At 39.6% G+C, this 20,336-nt stretch overlaps 1 protein-coding gene across 1 annotated transcript in view; it reads right to left on the bottom strand.

The window, feature by feature from the left end:
- The window catches only part of SPAG6 (sperm associated antigen 6), a 127,416-nt gene extending 113,591 nt beyond the window's left edge, over positions 1-13,825 (bottom strand). The window contains exons 1-2 of the mRNA XM_007936362.2: positions 13,801-13,825; positions 13,590-13,685 (exon numbers count right to left, since the gene is read on the bottom strand). Of these exons, the coding sequence (XP_007934553.1) occupies positions 13,590-13,685; positions 13,801-13,825 (121 nt within the window). The remainder of the gene's footprint in view (positions 1-13,589; positions 13,686-13,800) is intronic.
- Positions 13,826-20,336: the final 6,511 nt, after the last annotated feature.

Genomic DNA, 20,336 nt, shown 5'->3' with positions numbered 1-20,336 from the left:
CATGAACAGCCCCCCTCATTCCCAAGTTTTAAGTTATGTAGTCTTCATATGTACTCCATGTCTATATATCAGACAGTTATAAAACTGTAATTTACTTAATTATACATCTCTCAAGACATAGAGAGCTACGTGGGAAGTACAGACAACAAAGATGAACCCTTTTGTGCATATAGTACGGCATGGTCAGTGAAGGCAAACAGGGGTATATGGGTGGCTAGATGGGTGGACAGGCTGAAATATTAGATATCTATATGAATGGAGAGTGCACCCAAGAACATGTATAGGGTTGGCAGACAGTCATCCAATAACTTTATGTGTATGATCTGAATTCTCAGGTGTATAATGGGGCTGACAAGGAGCAAGGTTTTAGTCACTGGTTGGCCACTGACAGGTACCCTGAGGGACCGAGTAGTTGAAACTGTGGGCTCAGGACCATAGTCCCAGAGGACATCAAGCTCAATTGGCATAACCTACTACACAAATCATTGTTCCACCTTCTACTGTGGCCAATAGCAACTGAGATCTTAAAAGCTTGCAAGCTGCCATCTAGATGCAACGATGGGTCTCTCCTCGTATAGGGCCAAGAAGAATGAAAAAAACCAAAATTCATGGAAACAATTAGTCCTAGTGACTGGTACACCATCCGATCTGCAGCCTATACGACTATGAGACCAGAAGAAATAGATGGTGCTCGGCTACTACTGTCAACCACTTGGAAGAGAATCTTGGTAGGAGATCCTGGATAGACAGGGAGAACAATGTGGAAAAAAACTCAAAATCATTTGGGGAAAAAAAGAAAAGCGGGAAACAGGTTTACTGGCCCGATGGAGCCTGGTGGAACCACTGAGACTATGGCCCCTAACTGTCCTTCAGGTCTGGAACTGAACACATACCTGTAACTTCCAGCCAAGCAGGAGACAGGCATACTAGTTGAACATTTATCTGAGGTACATACACTCCTTGGAGAGAACAAGTAAGAAAGAAAGAAGGGCTGCTCAGGCACAGGGACACAGCTCAGGAGGTAGGAGTCCATGGAGGGATGGTCACAGGGAAGCGGTACCTATCGGGAGGAAGTGGGAGAGGAGATGTTGCATTGTGCCAAATAGTGGTCAATGTCATGAGACAAAGTGTATGTGATCTGCTATATGGAAAGTGTATTTGCTCTGTAAATTTTCACCCAAATCACAATAAAAATAAAAATTTTTAAAAAAATGATACATCTCTCCACTAGCAAGTAAGGTCTTTAAAGGCAGAGAGCATGCTTTCTATTTTTTGCATAATCAGCATATAACTACGTATCTGGCACTTAGAGACTCAATAAATTATTGCTGAATGATGACTGAACAAACTGAAAATTAATGTGCAATTTTCTCTTTGTTCAGGTAAATTTTAATTAAAATTAAAAATAGTTTATTTCATAGTTCTTTTTCTTTTAGGTACATGAGGTATACCAAAACCAAAACCAAACTCACTGCCACTGAGTCAAGCCCAACTCATAGCGACTCTCACTGGGTTCCCAAGACTGTAAATCTTTATGGAAGCAGATTGTCTCATCTTTCTTCTGTGGAGTGGCTGGTGGATTTGAACCACTGACCTTCTGGTTAGCAACTAAATGCTTTAACCACTATACCATATGAGATAATGTTGTTGTTGTTATGTGCCGTTGAGTCAGACCCAACTCATAGCGACCCCTCCTTGGGTTTCCAAGGCAGTATCACTACAGAAGTAGATTGCCCTATCTTCCTTCCAAGGAGTGGCTGGTGGGTTTGAACCACCAGCCTTCTGGTTAGCACTCAGATGCCTTAGGCACTACACTACCAGAGCTCCTAAGTCACTAAATACAGAGAAACCTGACAGCCAGACTTGACAGGACTGCCTTGTTTTTTCAGGTCTCATAAGTTTTCCACCTTTAACACAGTACAGTCTTACCATTCTTCTCTAGTAGAAAATGTATGTATTTTCCTTTCCTGATAAGCTTCTACCTTACACAAGTTCTGCCTTTCACAGGTTTTACTGTATTATTAAATTCTTGAAGCTTTAAGGAATTCACTGGGCCATTTAAACTGGTCCTTTACTTAAAACCACCTCACATAGATATAATTCTAGTTTAATCTAAAAGTCTTCTAAACCAAAAAAACAAACTCACTGCTGTCACATTGATTTCAACTTATAGTGAACCCTTCTTGAGTTTCTGAAGCGATATCTCTATAGAGGTAGACTGCACAGTCTTCCTTCTGAGGAGTGGCTGGTAGGTTTGAACCATGAGCCATCTGATTAGCCGTCAAATGCCCTAGGCGCTACACCACCAGAGCTGTAAATTCTAAATTAATCCTGTCTTCATTTGCCAGTATGTTATACCTAATACACCAACCTGCTAGAAAAAGACTGGGATTTCTAGGAATGGAGTTGGTATAGAGAGTAAATAGAATAGTACTAACAGGATTATCTACACCAAATGTCTCATGGGTAATACATGATGGGGAAACACTTGGAAGGCATTCAGTTTAAAAGTCTATTTTCAAATGGAATAATTTATTAATGATCTACCTACTCTAAAATATTTTGAGTGAAGAAAATCAAAGATGCATGGAAATAATTAGTCTGAAGGGCAAATGGACCATGTGTACCACAGCCTGCACAAAACTGATCAGAAGAACCAGATGGTGCCTCGCTACCACTGCCCACTGCTCTGAAGAGGATCACAATAGAAGGACCTGAATAATGTGGGGAAAATGTGGAATAAAATGCAAAATCATAAAAAAGACCAGGCTTTCTGGTCTGACAGAGACTGGCAGAACCCCCAAGACTATGGCCCTTAGTCATCCTTCAAGCCTTAAACTGAACTCAATCCCATGGCTCAACTTATAGACAATAAAGAAAAAAAAATATGGAAATAAAATATTTCAAGATAGTTTAAAGAATATGTATACATAGTTAATGATTATGAACTACGTGGCAGGGAGGCTGATAGTTTTATCAGAAACATAGGTTAGGAATAGTTGCTGCATGCAATGGAGCTCTGAATATAGTGTTATGTTTCCTGGTAATAAAAGTTAAAAGTGAAATACTCTGTGAAGTAAATGGAAGTAGGAACAATTTATTTTTCCTGAAATTTCATACTTAGCACCTAAGATTGACATATAAGAGTTAATGCATATTTGTGAATAAAAGAATGTATCGTCATATGAAGAATACTCAACCAAAAAAAATGGAAAATATCTTCAATGATAGATTTAAAGAAGCTATGGAAAAATCTGTGTCTACTGTTTAAATAACCCCTCAATTTAAAAAAAAAAAAAGAGGATATATTATTGAATTAATTCTACAAAGAAATTTCTAAGGAATACTAAAATAATCTAGTCTATGTACATAATTTAGTAGTGAATAACACAGAACTCAGAATATACACAAAAGTGGATAGAGATCATATCCTTTGAAGACACACACACATATATAAATATCACTTTTTTCCCCTAGACTTTTAAAAGAAGCTGAATAAACAATAAATTTAAAATTGAACTACTCTTACAGGCGAAAACATGAGGTATATGGCAAAAACAAGATTTCAATTTCAAAATTAGGGAAGTATGGCTTTTACTCAGACAGGCCATTCCACTCACTACAAGGTAAGTTCAATTTTTTTTTCAAGATGCAGCCCTGCTGGACACTATGGTGACAGGGGACACCAACCTCAATTCACATAACATACTACACAAAAACACTGTTCTACATCCTACTTTGGTGAATAATGACTGGGGTCTTAAAAGCTTGCCAATGGCCATCTAGATGCAGATGCAATGATGGGTCTCTCCTCGTCCAGAGCAAAGAAGAAGGAAAACCAAAGACACATGGAAACAATTAGTCAAAGGGACTGGTAGACCATGCGATCCTTAGCTTATATGACCAGAACTAGATGGTGCCCAGCTACCATTGTCAACCACTTGGAGGGGGATCAGTGCACAAGATTCTCGATAGAGTGGGAGAACAATGTGGAACAAAACTCAAAATCATTTGGAAAAAAAGACCAGATTTGCTTGTCTGATATAGCCTGGTGAGACCCCTGAGACTATGGCCCCTAGCTACCCTTCAGGTCTGGAATCAAACTCCCTCTTCTGAGTTCCAGCCAAACAACAGACAGGCATATGGGCTGAACATTTACATCAGGTAAATGTTTACATTACACTACTTGGAGCAATCAATCATGGGGAGAACAGAAGGGCAGTGTTTGCACAGGGAGACAGCTCAGGAACGTAGGAGTGCACAGGAGGGCAGGATTCAAGGAAGAGGTAACCAAAGGCAGGAAGTGGGAAGAAAGCTGTTTCACTGCAGGGAATTGCAGTCAATGTCATGAGACAAAATATGTATGAACTGCTGTATGGAAAATGAATTTTCTCTGTAAACTTTCACCCAAATCACAATTTAAAAAAAAAAAAAAAAAAGATGCAGCCTTGTACTTCTACTAGGGTCAGTACATGTCCTCACATTTGAAATCCCAAAGTTCTGCCCACAATAAACATGAAAGAAAACTACTTCACACAATGCATGATTAAATAAATAACAAAGGGAAGAAGTGTTAAGTATACAGTACATTCACATTAATTAACCAACAAATATCAAGTACCTCTCTACCTTTATAGGAGCTCTGACCGTGCAGTAGTTAAATCATTTGGCTGCTAAGCAAAAGGTTGGCAGATCAAACCCACAAGCTGCTCTGCAGGAGAAAGATGAGAGGCAGTCTGTTTCTGTTCTACTCTGTCCTACAGGGTCACTGTGAGTCAGAATCAACTCAGTGGCAGTGGGACGTACCACATGGAATTCTACCTTTATGGAACTTGAATTCACATGCTCTCAATGCCCAGGAGAAGAGTCACTCAGTTGCAGTGTATCACCCTAGGCTCTAAGTAAGTTTTCCCTCTGAACTCTCTTTTATTTCAGGTACATTCTCAGTGTAACAGCTCTGTTTAAGTACTATATTGATTCTGAATTTCCAGTGGATTACAGACTTTTTTCCCTGGATGATTTTAAAGAGTTCCTGGTTTGATAAGACTTTTCTTAGAAGCAAACTGCCTTAGGCACTACGCCACCAGAGCTCCTCCTTAGAGGAATCAAATTGACTACACCTGTGGCAAGAGGTGATGGAAAAGCTCAATATCTTCAGCCAAAACCAGGCCAGGAGCTGATTGTGGAACAGACCATCAACCGCTCATATGCAAGTTCAACTTCAAGTTAAAAGACAGTTAAAACAAGTCCACAAGAGCAAAAATATGATCTTGAATATATCCCTCCTGAAATTAGAGACCATCTAAAGAATAGATTTGATGCATTGAATACCAAGGACCGAAAACCAGAAGAATTGTGGGATGACATCAAGAACATCATCCATTAAGAAAGCAAGAGGTCACTAAAAAGACAAAAAAAGAAGACCAAAATGGATGACAGAAGAGACTCTGAAACTTACTCTTGAGAGGAGAGTAGCTAAAGCAAAAGGAAGAAATGACAAGATAAAATAACTGAATAGAAGCTTTCAAAGAGCAGCTCCAGCAGACAAAGCCAATTGCTATAATGAAATGTGCAAAGACCTGGAGGAGTTACAAAACCAAAAAGGAAAGACATGCTGGGCATTTCTCAAGCTGAAAGAACTAAGGAAAAAATTTAAGCCTCAAGTTGCAATATTGAAAGATTCTATGGGCAAAACATTGAATGATGCAGAAAATATCAAAAGATGATGGAAGGAATACACAGAGTCACTATACCAAAAAGAACTGGTAGATCTTCATCCATTTCAGGAGGTGCCGTATGATCAAGAACCAATGGTACTGAAGGAAGAAGTAAAAGCTGAACTGAAGGAATTGGCGAAGAACAAGGCTCCAGAAATTGACAGAATACCCACTGAGATGTTTCAACAAACAGATGCCCCACTGGAGGCACTCACTCAGTTATGCCAAGAGATTTGGAAGACAGCTACCTGGCCAACTGCCTGGAAGAGATCCATATTTGTGCACATTCCAAAGAAAGGTGATCCCACAGAATGTGGAAATTACCAAACAGTATCATTAATATCACACGCAAGTAAGATCTTACTGAAGATAATTCAAAAACAGTTGCACAGTATATACAGAGAACTTCCAGAGGTGTAAGCTGGATTCAGAAGAGGATGTAGAAGAAGGGATATCATAGCTGCTGTCAGATGGATCCTGGCTCAAAGCGAAGAATACCAGAAAGATGTTTACTTGTGTTTTATTGACTATGCAAAGGCATTTGACTGCGTAGATCATAACAAATTGTGGATGACACTGAGAAGAACAGCAATTCTAGAACACTTGATTGTGCTCATGAGGAACCTGTATATTGACCAGGAAGCTGTTGTTCAAACAGAATAAGGGGACACTGCATGGTTTAAAATCAAGAAAGGAGTGCATCAGGGTTGTATCCTTTCCCCACACTTATTCAATCTGTATGCTGAGCAAATAATCTGAGAAGCTGGACTATATAAAGAAGAACATGGCATCAAGATTGGAGGAAGAATCATAAACAGCCTGAAATATGATGACAATACAACTTTGCTTGCTGAAAGTGAGGATGACTTGAGGCACTTACAGATGACGATTGAAGAATACAGTCTTTAGTATGGATTACAAAAGAAAACAAAAATCCTCACAACTGGTAATAACATATCTGACAAGGGACTTATCTCTAGAATTTATAGAACACTCCAACGCCTCAATAACAAAAAGACAAACAATCCAATTAAAAAATGGGCAGAAGACATGAATAGACACTTCACCAAGGAGGATATTCAAGCGGCCAACAAACATATGAAGAAATGCTCACGATCATTAGCTATTAGAGAGATGCAAATCAAAACAACAATGAGATACCATCTTGCTCCAGCACTAGTAGCAAAGTTCAACAAGACAGAAAATAACAAATGCTGGCGAGGTTGTGGAGAGATTGGGACTCTCATACACTGCTGGTGGGACTGTAAAATGGTACAACCATTGTGGAAAGCAGTATGGCGATTCCTTCAAAAGTTGGAAATACAAATACCATTTGACCCAGCCATCCCATTACTAGGTATATACCCTAAAGAAGTGAGAGCCGTAACAAGAACAGATATATGCACACCGATGTTCATCGCAGCACTATTTACAATAGCCAAAACTTGGAAACAACCTAGATGTCCAACAACTGAGGAATGGATCACCAAACTTTGGTACATTCACACAATGGAATACTATGCAACGCTAAAGAATAATGCAGAATCTGCAAAACACCGCATAACGTGGATGAACTTGGAGGACATTATGCTGAGCGAAATAAGTCAGTCACAAAAGGACAAATATTGTATTAGTCCGTTATTGTGAAAGTTAAGGAAAGGTTTATATATTGGAGGACATTTTCTTTGTTGGTTACCAGGGGTGGGAGGGAAGGGGAGGGAAGGGGAGGGAATGCTGTTAGATAGATAGAGATAAATATTGATTTGGGTGAAGAGAAGGGCAATGTACCAAATGTGAGTGACCAATATGGCAGCATTGAGGATGAGAAAGACAGAGAGAGTTACATGGGCAGTACAAACAACAAATATGAACCCCTTGGTAAATACAATACTGAGTTGTCAATGAAAGCAAACATGGGTATAGGGACGGATAGATGGGTGAACAAGCTAAACAATTATGTATGTCTAAATGGTGAGTGTATCCAAGATCATATACAGGGTTGGCAGACAATGGGCCTCTCGAAGTGTATGAAGGGAGGAGGTAACTATGGGGAGGAAGTGGGAGGGGAGCTGCTGCATTGTAAATTTTGGTCAATGACATGAGACAAAGTATACGTGAACTGCTGTATGAAAAGTGAATTTACTCTGTAAATCTTCACCCAAATCCTAATAAAAAAAAAAAAAGGAAAAAAAAAAAAAAATCCTCACAACTGGACCTATAAGCAGCATCACGATAAATGGAGAAAAGTCTGAAGTTCTCAAAGACTTCACATTGCTTGCTCTACAATCGACGTCAATGGATGCAGCAGTCACAACATAAGACGACGTATAGCACTGGGCAAATTGGCTACAAGCGACCTCTTTCAAGTGCTAAGGAGCAAGGATGTCTCCTTGAGGACTAAGGTGAGCCTAACACAAGCCATGATATTTTCAATCGCCTCATATGCATGTGAGAGCTGGACAATGAATAAGGAAGACCAAAGAAGAGTTGATGCTTTTGAGTTGTGGTGCTAGCGAAGAATACTGAAAGTACCATGGACTGCTAAAAGAACTAAGAGGTCTGTCCTGGAGGAAGTGCATCCAGAATGCTCCTTGGAAGTGAGAATGGCCAGACTTCGTCTCACCTACTTTGGTCATGTTGTCAGAAGGGACCATTCCTTGGAGGATGTCATGCTTGGTAAGTTGGAGGGTCAACAAAAGAGGGGAAGGCCCTCAACAAGATGGATTGACACAGTGGCTGCGACGATGGGCTCAAGTATAGCAAGGATAATGGAGCTGGCGCTGGACCGGGCGGTGTTTCGTTCTGCTGTGCATAGGGTTGCTATGAGTCGGACATGACTCAACGGCACCTAACAACAACAACCACCCACACAGAAGATACCTTACCTATTTACCTGAGCTGTTAAAAGAATCTAATTTTTTAACTGAAAATACTTAGAAAAATATTCCTACATTCAGTCTATTTAAACATTTTGAACATCTGCAATATTCAGAGCATTATGCTAGACATGGGAATTATAGTTAGTAAAGAAACAATAACTAAATAATTAATTACAATTGTGATAAGTACTATGAAAGAGGAATAGTAGGAGTGAGGAAAGCATAAATCAAAAGACTAAACTTACTATGAAGGTTTAGGGAAGGTTTCCCTGAGGAATGAACATCTAAACAGAGCTATAAAGAATGAATAGGAATTAGTTAGGCAAAGAGATATGTATAAAAAGGATTGAGGCACAGGTGCAAAAGCCCTATAGCAGTATCCAAATGTAAAGTTGAATAATGAAATACTAAAATAATTTTTCAGAAACATTAAATCTGAACATTAAAATTTAATCCACAATATTGGCTACTTGTACGCCCTACACTCTTACAGGCTCATCTATAGCTTGGACTTTTTTAATTGTCCAGTTTTTCCTTAAAAAAAAATGAGACCCTAGCCCTCTATTATTTTCTATTTATGTTCCAATTCTTAGATAACAAAACAGATAACTGTCCATGTATGAGCACAGAATAAAATTCTCAACAATGTTATTTTTAGGATATAATGTTCAGTGCATATAGTTCAGAAATGTAATAGCTCCCAGCATATTTTCCACTTAAACATATACGGCAAACCTCTCTATCCCTTTTTTTTTAAGTGAATGTTTTAATTCTATTTTATTTAAAAAATACATCTTTTATATTCATAACTGTAAGATCCCTTTTATATTGCCAAATACATCAAATTTAAATATAATGATTTATTAAAGGCTTTACAGTTGCTCTGCTAATTTTCTTTTTTAGTTTCAATATCCTTTGGAACAGTAGTATTGTAAGAGAATTATGGTACATGCCAGGATGTATTTGAAATATATTATAAATGCTTAACTAGGAGCTTTTCTTTCTCATAGAATATTGAAATGTTAGATAGTTAATCAACACCCATGAAAGTAGCAGTCAAGAAATCAAATGGCATACTGTATTGGGTAAACCTGCTGTAAAAGACCTCTCTATATAAAGTATTAAAAAGCAAACATGTCACCTTGAGGACCAAAGTTAGCTTGACCGAAGCCAGGATATGTTCAATCACCTCATACACATGTGAAAGCCGGGTAATGAGTAAGGAAAACAAAAGAAGGACTGATGTATCTGAATTATGGTGCTGGCAAAGAATACTGAACACACTACTATGAATTGCCAGAAGAATGAACAAATCTCAGAAGAAGTATAGTCAGAATGCTCCTTAGAAATGAGGATGGCAAGACTTTATCTCACATACTCTGGACATGTTATCAGGAGGGACCAGTCCTTGGAGAACTACATCATGCTTGGTAAAACAGAGTCAGGAAAAAGAGGGAAAGACACTCAACAAGATGAATGGACACAGTGGCTGCAATGGTGGGCTCAAACATGGCAATGACTGCAAGAATGGTGCCAAACCAAGAGTGTTTCATTCTGTTGTACACAGGGTCACTATGAGCTAGAACTGACTCAACGGCACTTAACAACAACAGATAGTTAATCTGAAGATTTTCATCCTGGAAACACGTAATTTAAAATCATTTTGTATCAACAATACATATTATTTACTTTCTTGAATCCTGAACCCATTGAATTGCCTCAATTTGCAAGTTAGCTTCAAACAGATGTATACTTAAAGTGTTATGTAAACTTCTCTTCCTAGTCTTCTGAAAATGTACAGAAATATAATGTCATGTTTTACACCTTTACTATAGAGTATATGTAAAATACTACAGAGTATCATTTTAAACTTTACCTCAAATTTTTTATATAAATGGATGATCCAGGAGTTTATTTTATATAGCTAAGCAGTATAAAAATAATTTTCTTTGAACTTTTATTAGCTTATTTTAGAAGGCCTCCTAAACAGACTTGAGAGTTGGCCTAGTATTCCAATATGCCACAAAACATCTTTCTTACATTTTATAACTAACCAACCACCTCCAACTGCTGAAATTCTACAACTGGTAGAAGTAACAATGTATATTATCTGTCTTATTACAGTTATACATTACTAATTACTCAAAGAGAGAAAGTATCAAAACTCATTCTTAAATAGCTATAAGATGGATGGAGGGTCCGAACATACAGGATTTGAGAGTACATAAAGATTATTTCATAATAAACATTAAACCTTTAAATGTTTTATGTTTTTTTTACTCTGGGAGGATAAAACCAGAACTTAATAATTTTTTTAAAAAAAACTTCACAATATAGACACATTATACACAATTGTTTTTAGTAACAATTTTGATTAGAAATCATTCTTGTCCAAAAACTTTGAATAAGAGCTTTTCCAAAATTTTAAGTTGCTTTAGTAATTCTTTCAGACATGTTTAATAAGGCAAATTATCTTGTTAGCATATCAAAAATCAATTAAGAGGATCAGAGATAAAAAAATAAAATAAAATTCCATTGATAATCTTCACCTTTAATGTTCCTTTCACACTGAAAAAATTCTCAAGAAGTAAACTACTGCTTTGATCACTATGGAAAATGTTTTTCACATTAGCTTAGATCTATGATACATATAGTGAACAAGTAGTTTATTAGTAGGGGAAAAAGTAAGAAAACAACAACAAAAATCTTCCCAGATACATACATAGTACATTTAAGTAAGGAATCAAATATATTGATATTTTAACTACCAAAATAAAAGCACCTGCCTGGAAAAAGAAAAAAAAAAATCTTGATCTTAATATATAAGATACACACATATTGTGGCTCATTTGAAAAAAGTTTAAATCCATAGAGATTTTTTTTAAAGAACAAACCATTTGAATGGTTAAACTAGTGAGTATTAAGAAGTAAAAGTGTTCATAACAAAGCTTACAGGCTAATTTGTAAATTAAAGGTATAAATATATTAGATTCATTATCTGTCCATATTTAAAATCACTAGAGGAACACTTAAATTTAACCTAGATAACATAAAATACATTAAGTTCCCAAGGAAAGAAAAATCTTTACATGTCATCAAGTAGATAATTTCAAAACACTAAGTTATATTCCCTTTCTAGACCATTCTTCCATAGGCCAGGCCATAAGTGGAAACAGCTGGCTATTTAAAATTGAATTATCTAAATCACTTACACTGTAAGTCACTCAGCCCAACAATTTGGTTTGATTGTATATTGTACACTCATGGAAGAGGTAAACTGACACTACAACACTAAAAAGTGATTGGTAGCATAGTGCCTAAGGCACCTAACTGCTAACCAGAAGGCCGGTGGCTCAAATCCACCAGCCACTCCTCGGAAGGAAGATGGGGCAATCTACCTCCGTAGTGATACTGCCTCGGAAACCCAAGGAGGGGTTGCTATGAGTGGGGTCTGATTCGATGGCAAATAACAACAACAACCCTATCTTTAATGCTATCTATATCTTAATCATTTATTATTAAATTTTTGAAAGACTAGCAATCATTCTCCCTTGTATATCAGCTTTTTAAAAAAAAAATGCTTTAGTTCAAGTGTACATACTGTCTAGAAATTAAGGATATATAAGTAATAAGTGTCCATTCACAAAGGTCACAAAATAAGAGTTTGGAAAAAAAAATCAAACACACTTTCCCCAATCTAAATACAGCCCTTCTCCCTCAGTTAAAACATACAGGAAATTAACAGCATATTTCCATTGACAAAACAAATCACCACATAGGTGTAGTAGCAACTTCCCTCAAAGAAAACCAGAGAAACATTATGCTATACATGCTTGCCTGTCAATATACTTAATTTTTAATTCTATGCTAATTTCAGTGCATTTTACCATAACATCATATAAGCTGAAGATTTCACATGACACCAAAACAAAATCAAACCCAATGCCATATATTCTGACAGAACAGAACTGCCCCATAGGATTTCCAAGGCTGTAAATCTTTACGGAAGCACACTGCTACATCTTTATGAAATAAAACAGACTGTCATATCTTTCTCCCCCAGAGGAGCTTATGGATTCTAACCCCCAATCTTTTGGTTAGAAGCCAAGTGTTTTAACCACTATACCACCCTTCTCATGACACAGTAGCCAAAAAAAAAATGTTACCTTTGAGTTCAGATGGTGGTACAGTCACTCTCATCATATATAGATGGTAAACCAAGAATAAATAGAATAAGAAGAGATTTTCTTAATCTGTTTATGTTAGAGAAAATGCAAACAACACACCAACTATAGCATGTGGGCGAGCTCGGGTCCCAGAGATGGAATGAGGAGACCATGGGATTTCTCAAAGCCAGTTCTTTCCTACTTTGAGTTGCTTGCAAAAGATTCATCTATATCATTCCTCTTTCACCAACTCAAGAAAGAAATAATGTGTCAACCACATTGGAATTCATTTGCTGTGAGGAAGTCGAAGGTGATCAAAGGCAGGGTGACATGCAACTGCACCCGGACAAAATGAGTTCGATTAGGGCATATTCCCATTCACGTAAAATACTTCCAGGCAATTCGTATGGCATTGACTTTCAACCTGACACTTGCCTGGCTGCAATAAAGATAGAAATAGGAACTTGGGGCCCCTTTCATACCAATCTGGCATTTACCCTCTCTGCCTCACGCTCAAAAGACCCGCTAAAGAGACTGAATGTTCTTACAGCCTCCGAAGGGGTTTCAGAAACTTAGGCACATCGTCCCGCCCACTCCTCTTATCTGTGCCCAACAGACTGTAGGGGCGCGAGCAAGCGTTGGGGCACTGGACCCGGCGAGGGACCAGGAGTGGGAACCGAGAACCGGCGCAACCAGGGACCGGGGGTGAGGAGTGAAGAGCGACCAAGGGCCGCGGGGTCGGCAGTTCCGAGAGAGGCGAGGTGAGCGACACCGGGCAACGCGGATCCGAAGGTGCGCAACCCCCAGGATTCAGGGTGAGTGCTCACCCGCGTTTTGCAGCGTCTCTATGTTTTGGGGTCTGGTCGCCAACTCCGCCACCATCTGCACGAACTGGGTCCTGGCTTTTTGGTATTGCTCGAACACTGCGGGGGCAAAGACACGGTGGAGCTGGCCGCCCGCTTTGCCCCTGTCGCCCCGCTGCTCCCGCTGTCCCAGCCGCCAGCCCGTCGAGGCGCCCCCGCCAGCTCCAGGCCCTACCTTGCAGCACCTGCCTCTGGCTCATGGCGCCCGCAGCTACGCGCTACCCTCAGGAAACTCGGAGGCGACAGCTGCTTGTCGGCGTCCAGCCTGCGAGTCTTCAGAGAGAGCGGCCGCCGGGACGACTCACCGGCAGATGGGATCCGTTTCTCTGTGTACGCGCGTCTCCTGGGCAACCGACCGGAACCGGAACGCGTCCTGTCTCGCGGCAACGGTCCGTCTCCGCCGTGACGTCACGGCCTTGGTGCCTGGGTGCCCAGCGCCCGGTGGCCGCGCGAAGACAGCAAGTCAGAGGGAGTCAGCCAGTAGGGGCGCCCCCGATGCGCAAAACCGCTGGGGGAGTCCTGCACCGTCGAGTGTCCTTTTCCTCGTCCTGAAAGGGCTTTATACAAGCACTACATCAACAAGGGACGGTTTACAAACCGAACCCGATCAGCGTAATAGCCCGATTGCTGTGCGAACTGGTCCAAGCGGTTACCCCACGTTGAAGTGCCGCAAGACAAGTAAATTAAAGCAAGGGAATTGCCTTTGCTTCGACGGTCAAGAGGAATCTGACACATTATTGTGTGATTTGATTGGTACATCATTGTTGATGAAATCTTAAAAGTGTTTCCCTTTTTAATCCAGCTTTTATATATCTGGGATTTCTGGTGTGAAGATTGCTGGACGGTGAAGACAACCATGTTGCTACACTTAATTATACTGCAGTTGAAGCATTAAATAAGCACTCCTGAAGGGATTCAGAGAGAAAAGCAGACAAATGTCCTATGACTACCAACTGTGCTGTTTCCTCACTTTTTGTGATCTTCAAATTTTTTCTGTCTTTTAAATTTATGCTTCATGTACTTGTAGAAATTTCCAAAAGAATAGGAGTGATAATCTTTTCCTAGAAAGTCTTGATTCAAATTATTTTAAAGACATCCCTAGGTTATGTAACTTTAACTCTTTGCCCAGTTTCTTTGAACAGAAGTAAGTACTTAGTCTTCAGGGGTTTCTAGCTTGTCTTTGAAAACTATATAACAAGTACTTCAGTGACAGATGTCAACTTTAAATGTCTTTTTACCAGAAACTACAGTTTCTCCAGGTGTCAGGTTTGTATATAGCCACAAGTGCTGCTGAGTAGTGCCAGAAGGAGGAAACCTCTTGACATCTCTTCTTCAACAGAAGAGAGCATGTAAAGTAGTGCGTGGAGGTGAGTTCTGTCTGTATGATAATCTTTGAGATCTCACCCTTACCTGAGCTCACTGATGAACTCCTGTATTATGTGGTGCTCCAAAGAGTTGGAGAATGAACCAACAACCCGAGGGGAAAAGGGTGTTCCTTGCCACCCCACGTCTTTTCCTTCTGCAGTTCAGAAGCCAGTGATACCCACAATCACTTTACTTAAGGCATAAATTGCACAGTAATCTCTCCACTTCCCTAACAGAACAAGTCCTTTAAAATAAAAGTTGTTGTGTGTCCCTATTTAGAGATATGGGTAAAAACAGATCAAATAAATAAGATTTCAAATAAACATTAATTGTAATTTTATTTTCAGTTCCGTGTTGCGTTATGGGGGGAAAAATCCCCTTAAAACTAAAAGATTCCATATTTGGTCTCAGTCTTTAAATACTCAAACTCCTAAGCCTTTTTTTTTTTTTTTTTCAGTAAATGCTTTACTATGTATTTTCTACTTCAGAAGTGGGGAGATAAGATCTCAATAGTGAAAAAGAAAGTCTAAATCCATAAACATACAGAACCATCTATATATGGAATGCTATAAAGTTTGAAAACTTCAGTTCAAATGCTATGTAAATTATATTTAAATATAGGGTCTGAGTATCTGCCACAACAAATGTCTATGGGATAATTTGTATTGTTCCTGACGAAACACAATATAGAATGCTTAATTCATATCTGAAATTTGAACATATTAAAGATACATCTTTGTTCTGTATTCTAGCTTTTTTTAAGCCTTTAAAATTAAATGGAGAAATGTAACATAGAATGATCATAATATACATATAACTGAAATTGTTAGTAATTCAAATATAAAATATGCCTAACAAATTACTTTTACTGGCAAGAAAACCAAGCTATATTTTCTGACACACTGTTGAACTTACTAACTTTAAAGCATACTACCAGTCTTTTGTATAAAGTTAAATTAATGCTTCATGACCACATACATACCCTTAACAGTTAAGCAGTGAAAAATAAAATTATGCAAAGGGATACCTCGGTTTAAAAAAGTATAATATGAAGATTACTATTCTTAAAATATCAGCTGGTTTTAAATACAATGTGCTTGGCATATTAAACTATATATTTAATTGAGAATAAAGCAGTATCCTATTCTCTGAACAACTTAAAAAATTATTTCCATTAGAGATTTGTTTGGAAGCTTTTGGCTCCCTTAGCTAAAAGCTAATCAAAATATTTGTCTTCAAAAACACTTTGCATTTAATTCCTTCTTCATTTATGCAAAGGAGATGGGAAAAGACACCAATATAAAGCCAGTTTTAAAATTCTGTCTTATTTCTCTTGATTCTTTGGGAATTCGGAAAATCCCATTATCATGGGAATATATTCTGCATATGTCTTTAAAAAAAACTGCTACTTTTAATAAATAGGTATGTGTTTGTTCTCTTCCTTCAGCTCCCACCTGAATTTTAAAAATTAAAACTTTAAATATGCAAATTAGATATTACATCCACATTTTAAAAACTGCTGTTGAGGCGAAGCAAGTGTGTGTGTATTGTATGTCCCTTCATCTAGGCAAATTCATACTTAATATCAGTGTGTGCCAGACACTTTGCTAGTAACAGAATGTGCCTGCCTTCCAGGACATGAAGTCATCTGTTAGGAGACAGACAAGTAAAGAAATTATTAATTCATTCAACAAGTATATATTAAATGCCTACCACTGAGTTAAGAGCTGTAATTGCCCTAAGTGCTGTAAATGCTTTGGGAACAAAGACAAGGGACTCTGAGTGACCTGTGGAAAGAGGTGAGAAAATCTAAAACATCACTTATATAATAAAAAGCTTCTTGTTTTTTAAGAAAAATTAGCTGACTTTTATCTAGATAGGAAGTCCCCACCTCAAAGTATTAAAGCATATTTTAAAACTCATTCAACTGGCGATTGCATGCAACTATTCAAGTTATGAGGATACAATAATTTTGCCAACAAGTCTAAAATTATTGTAATAACTCGATATTTACATACTTGAATAAAAAAATAAAGGCATTAGATACTCCATGAGCAAATTAATGCACCCAAAACATTATCTATAAATGATAAAATCAAGTATATGACCATCTTAAGTGTTGCATTGCCCCTCCTATTGAAATAACCTTAGGATTTCACATTTAGGTCTGAGTATGCCATCCCGGTGTACCATCAAGTTTGTGGCAGAACAGAAGATTCCAGACACTTCCATCAAGGAGATTAACATTTCCATGCGTGCATTGTGTTTATATCCTTATCTCCTTTATTTTTCAAACGCTTTATAAAAGGTGTACTACTTACATTTTAAACTTTTACGTTTCTTTTTGGTGTTAAAGCCGATAGAATATTAAGATGACAGCTTATGCCAAAGTTCTAAGGATATACCTTTACGTGTTTCCATTTCCAGTAATTCAATGGATGCAGAGATTGAACTTATCTCTTCCACCTCCCAAGAAAGCCATGATTAGGGTGATTCCACACACGAATAATTTGGCCTCAAAAAAGGCACTATGTAACACAAGGTGACTGATACTAAAATTGGATGCTTTTGCTGTAGACGTCAGAAATACAGTGTTAACATTATCTAAAGCAATGGCATGCATAAAAACCAAATTATTGCTGCTTGGTGTGTGTGTGTGTGTGTTATGTGCGTGTGTGTGTGTTATTTGACCATCTTTTCCAAGACTTCAGTGAGTTTTCTCAGTAAATAAAAATTGTACCCAAACCCTGCTTCACTAGATAGAAAAGCCTAAGCGCCCTCACACAGAGGTCAATCACTCCACTCTCATCCACCACTACCCCGCCCCCGCTCTCAATTTTTGCCCACCCCAGCCTCAGCGTGCGGGCCTCAGCGAATGAAAGCTTTCTTGGTAGTTTAGCTTTAAAATCTTGGCATTGTTGGACCCAGAGAAGGTAGACATTACTCCTTTCCCTTAAATTTACTAGTACGCGATACAAGAGTCAAAGATGGACGGTTCCAGATAGGAAACGACTTTTAGAGCCCACCAAGATCACATCTGGACCAAGACCATGGAAGACGCAGCAGACACATCCTCAGGCGCGGTTTCTCTAAAAGCCCAGGGTGGAAGGTTCGCCGATGCCGCAAAGCCAGACGCCTGCGGGTCCCCTCGTGGGGTGGGCGTGGGGCTCCATGCTCGACGGCGCTAGCCCTGGCCTGCAACTAAGTTCAGGGTGGGTAGCGGTGTTCGGGCCTGAGAGGAAGGGGGAATGGGTATTTAAGGCTAAAGTGCCGAGAGTGCATTCATTCGCTTCCCCAGATCGCTACGTCTGGGGTGGGGCGGAGCCGCAGAAAGCGGGGCGGTGAGAGTGGAGTCTGAAGTTTCTTGAAAGTCCGACAGCAGCTTAGCGGTCTAACAGGCAGCTAACGGAGGAGGGGGAGCCGGGAATCGGTTGAGGTTGGGATCAGGTCGACTTTCGGATTAGAAACCTGCGAGGCTCCCGCTGTGAATCGCTGGGCAAGGCCAAAAAGGAGGCGCGGGAGGCGCAGGGCGGGGAGGACCCGCAGCAGTCTCGAGAGGAAGAGGTGGGGGCCGCGCAGGAGAGGGCGCGAGTGCCGAACTGAGTCGCAGGCTAGGCCCGCCCGCAGCAAGATCGGCTGGGGCTCGGCTAGGGCGACTGTCCTCCCACAGGGCCTCCCGGTGCGGGCTGACGCGAGGAGGCGAAATACAACTTTCTTGCTTCCTCTCAGCCCCGCGGGCCGCCTGGAAATCAAGAGGGAAGGGGGCTGTGGCCGACTGCGGTTCCCTCAGAGTCGAGGTTTGCAGGGGGGCAGCTTATAAAATGAAGAAGGCCTCCATCCTTTCGCTTTGGTTCTCTGGGCCAGGCCTCCAGCTCAAACTGCACCGCCCAGCGGGGTCTCGGGGAGAGAGCCCAGCCAGGACCTCCCGAGACGCGGCAAACCAGTGGGACCGTGAAAGGTGCAGCCAACTAGCTGGGGCTAGCCCGGAGCGGGCTGACACAGAGGAACTCCGGGAACCGAGGCCCGGGAAGGCCGGAGCCGCCAGAAGAGTTTGCCCCTGCCGCTCCGATCCGCTCTGGTTCTCTAAGACTTTTCTGCCCACCGGACTTACAAAGACAGCCCAGTGGTAGGGGAGGGGGCGTGCTTCAGATTTTCTTTTCGGAGAGTGGGAGGTGGGAACATTGCACTACTCTACATAACCTGATCTCTAAGATCCCGAAGCACAGACAGGAGCCCAGAAGTTGACTTTAAAAAAAAAAAAAAAAGCAGCTGGACTTCACTGCGCATGTGCCAGCCTCACTTAAAAAAAAAAAAAAAAAAACTTTTGACGTCATTTCGCTATATCAAGCCCTAGCAAAAAACGTCTTGTGCATTGATTACTCGGAAGAATTAATCATATCCTCTGGCTCAAGGAAAATATTGCAGAAGTACAGAGAGAAGGTTTTCAAGGTTTCTGACTTCACAAAAATAGCGCAACCTGGTTATCCATCCTGCCTGTCCGTTTCCCCCAACAGAAATTAAGAGATGAGAGAGTGAACTCCGGTAAAATATGGACTAAATTCTGGGACATCTCACTTTTTGAGAAGTGATGTTTGCGCTCCAGTTTGCACCCTCCTTAGTTCAAGTCAGCTACAAAACACAACTCCTGTCATCTTATCTTTTGCTGTTTCAGAGGAAATATGTGAATATTGCTAAAGCTAGTTTATTTGAATTGACCTCCTACTCCATCGTTGTCCCATATTTATTTTTTAAAGTGAAGAAGTTTTCATATGGGCAGCACAAAAAAGATGAATAACTATTTATATGAAGAAAAAAACTAATGCCTTTCTCAATAAATTAACCAGATTTAGTCTCAAGGAAGGAAATTAATCTAGAAAGAATCTATAGTCTTTATTCTAAGGGTACGTCCCCTCCCCTTTGGTGAAATAATACGCAATAACTTATCCTTTTGATTATAAGTCAAGGGTAAAGGTCTTGAAAGTTTACAAATAAACGTGGAAGTATACAAATAAATTCAGTCCGTTTATGGACCAATCGCGAAGAGAAACAAATTTACTAACTCCTTTCTTAAGAGTAATGGTGCAATACTAAGGGCACATAATAAGGTTAGAGAAAATAGGGACTACTTGTAGCCCAGTTAGATAGAGAGACATTGGATTTTCTTTTCATGTGATGCTTATGTATAACTTCAAATGTTGCCAGAAGTTTAAGAGTGGTATCAAGTAACTGATACTAAGAGCAATTATTTTTTGGATACAGGATACTACTAAAGCCCATTGCAGAGCACGATTATATTACAGGTTTGCTTTGCATTGGAGTCATCCTTTAAGGTTAGAGAAATTATTT

Source organism: Orycteropus afer, unplaced genomic scaffold (assembly GCF_000298275.1).
Source record: "Orycteropus afer afer isolate SDZICR_OR568_19922 unplaced genomic scaffold, OryAfe1.0 scaffold00035, whole genome shotgun sequence".
NCBI lineage: Eukaryota > Metazoa > Chordata > Mammalia > Tubulidentata > Orycteropodidae > Orycteropus > Orycteropus afer.
This window is presented reverse-complemented; position numbering and strand designations above follow the sequence as displayed.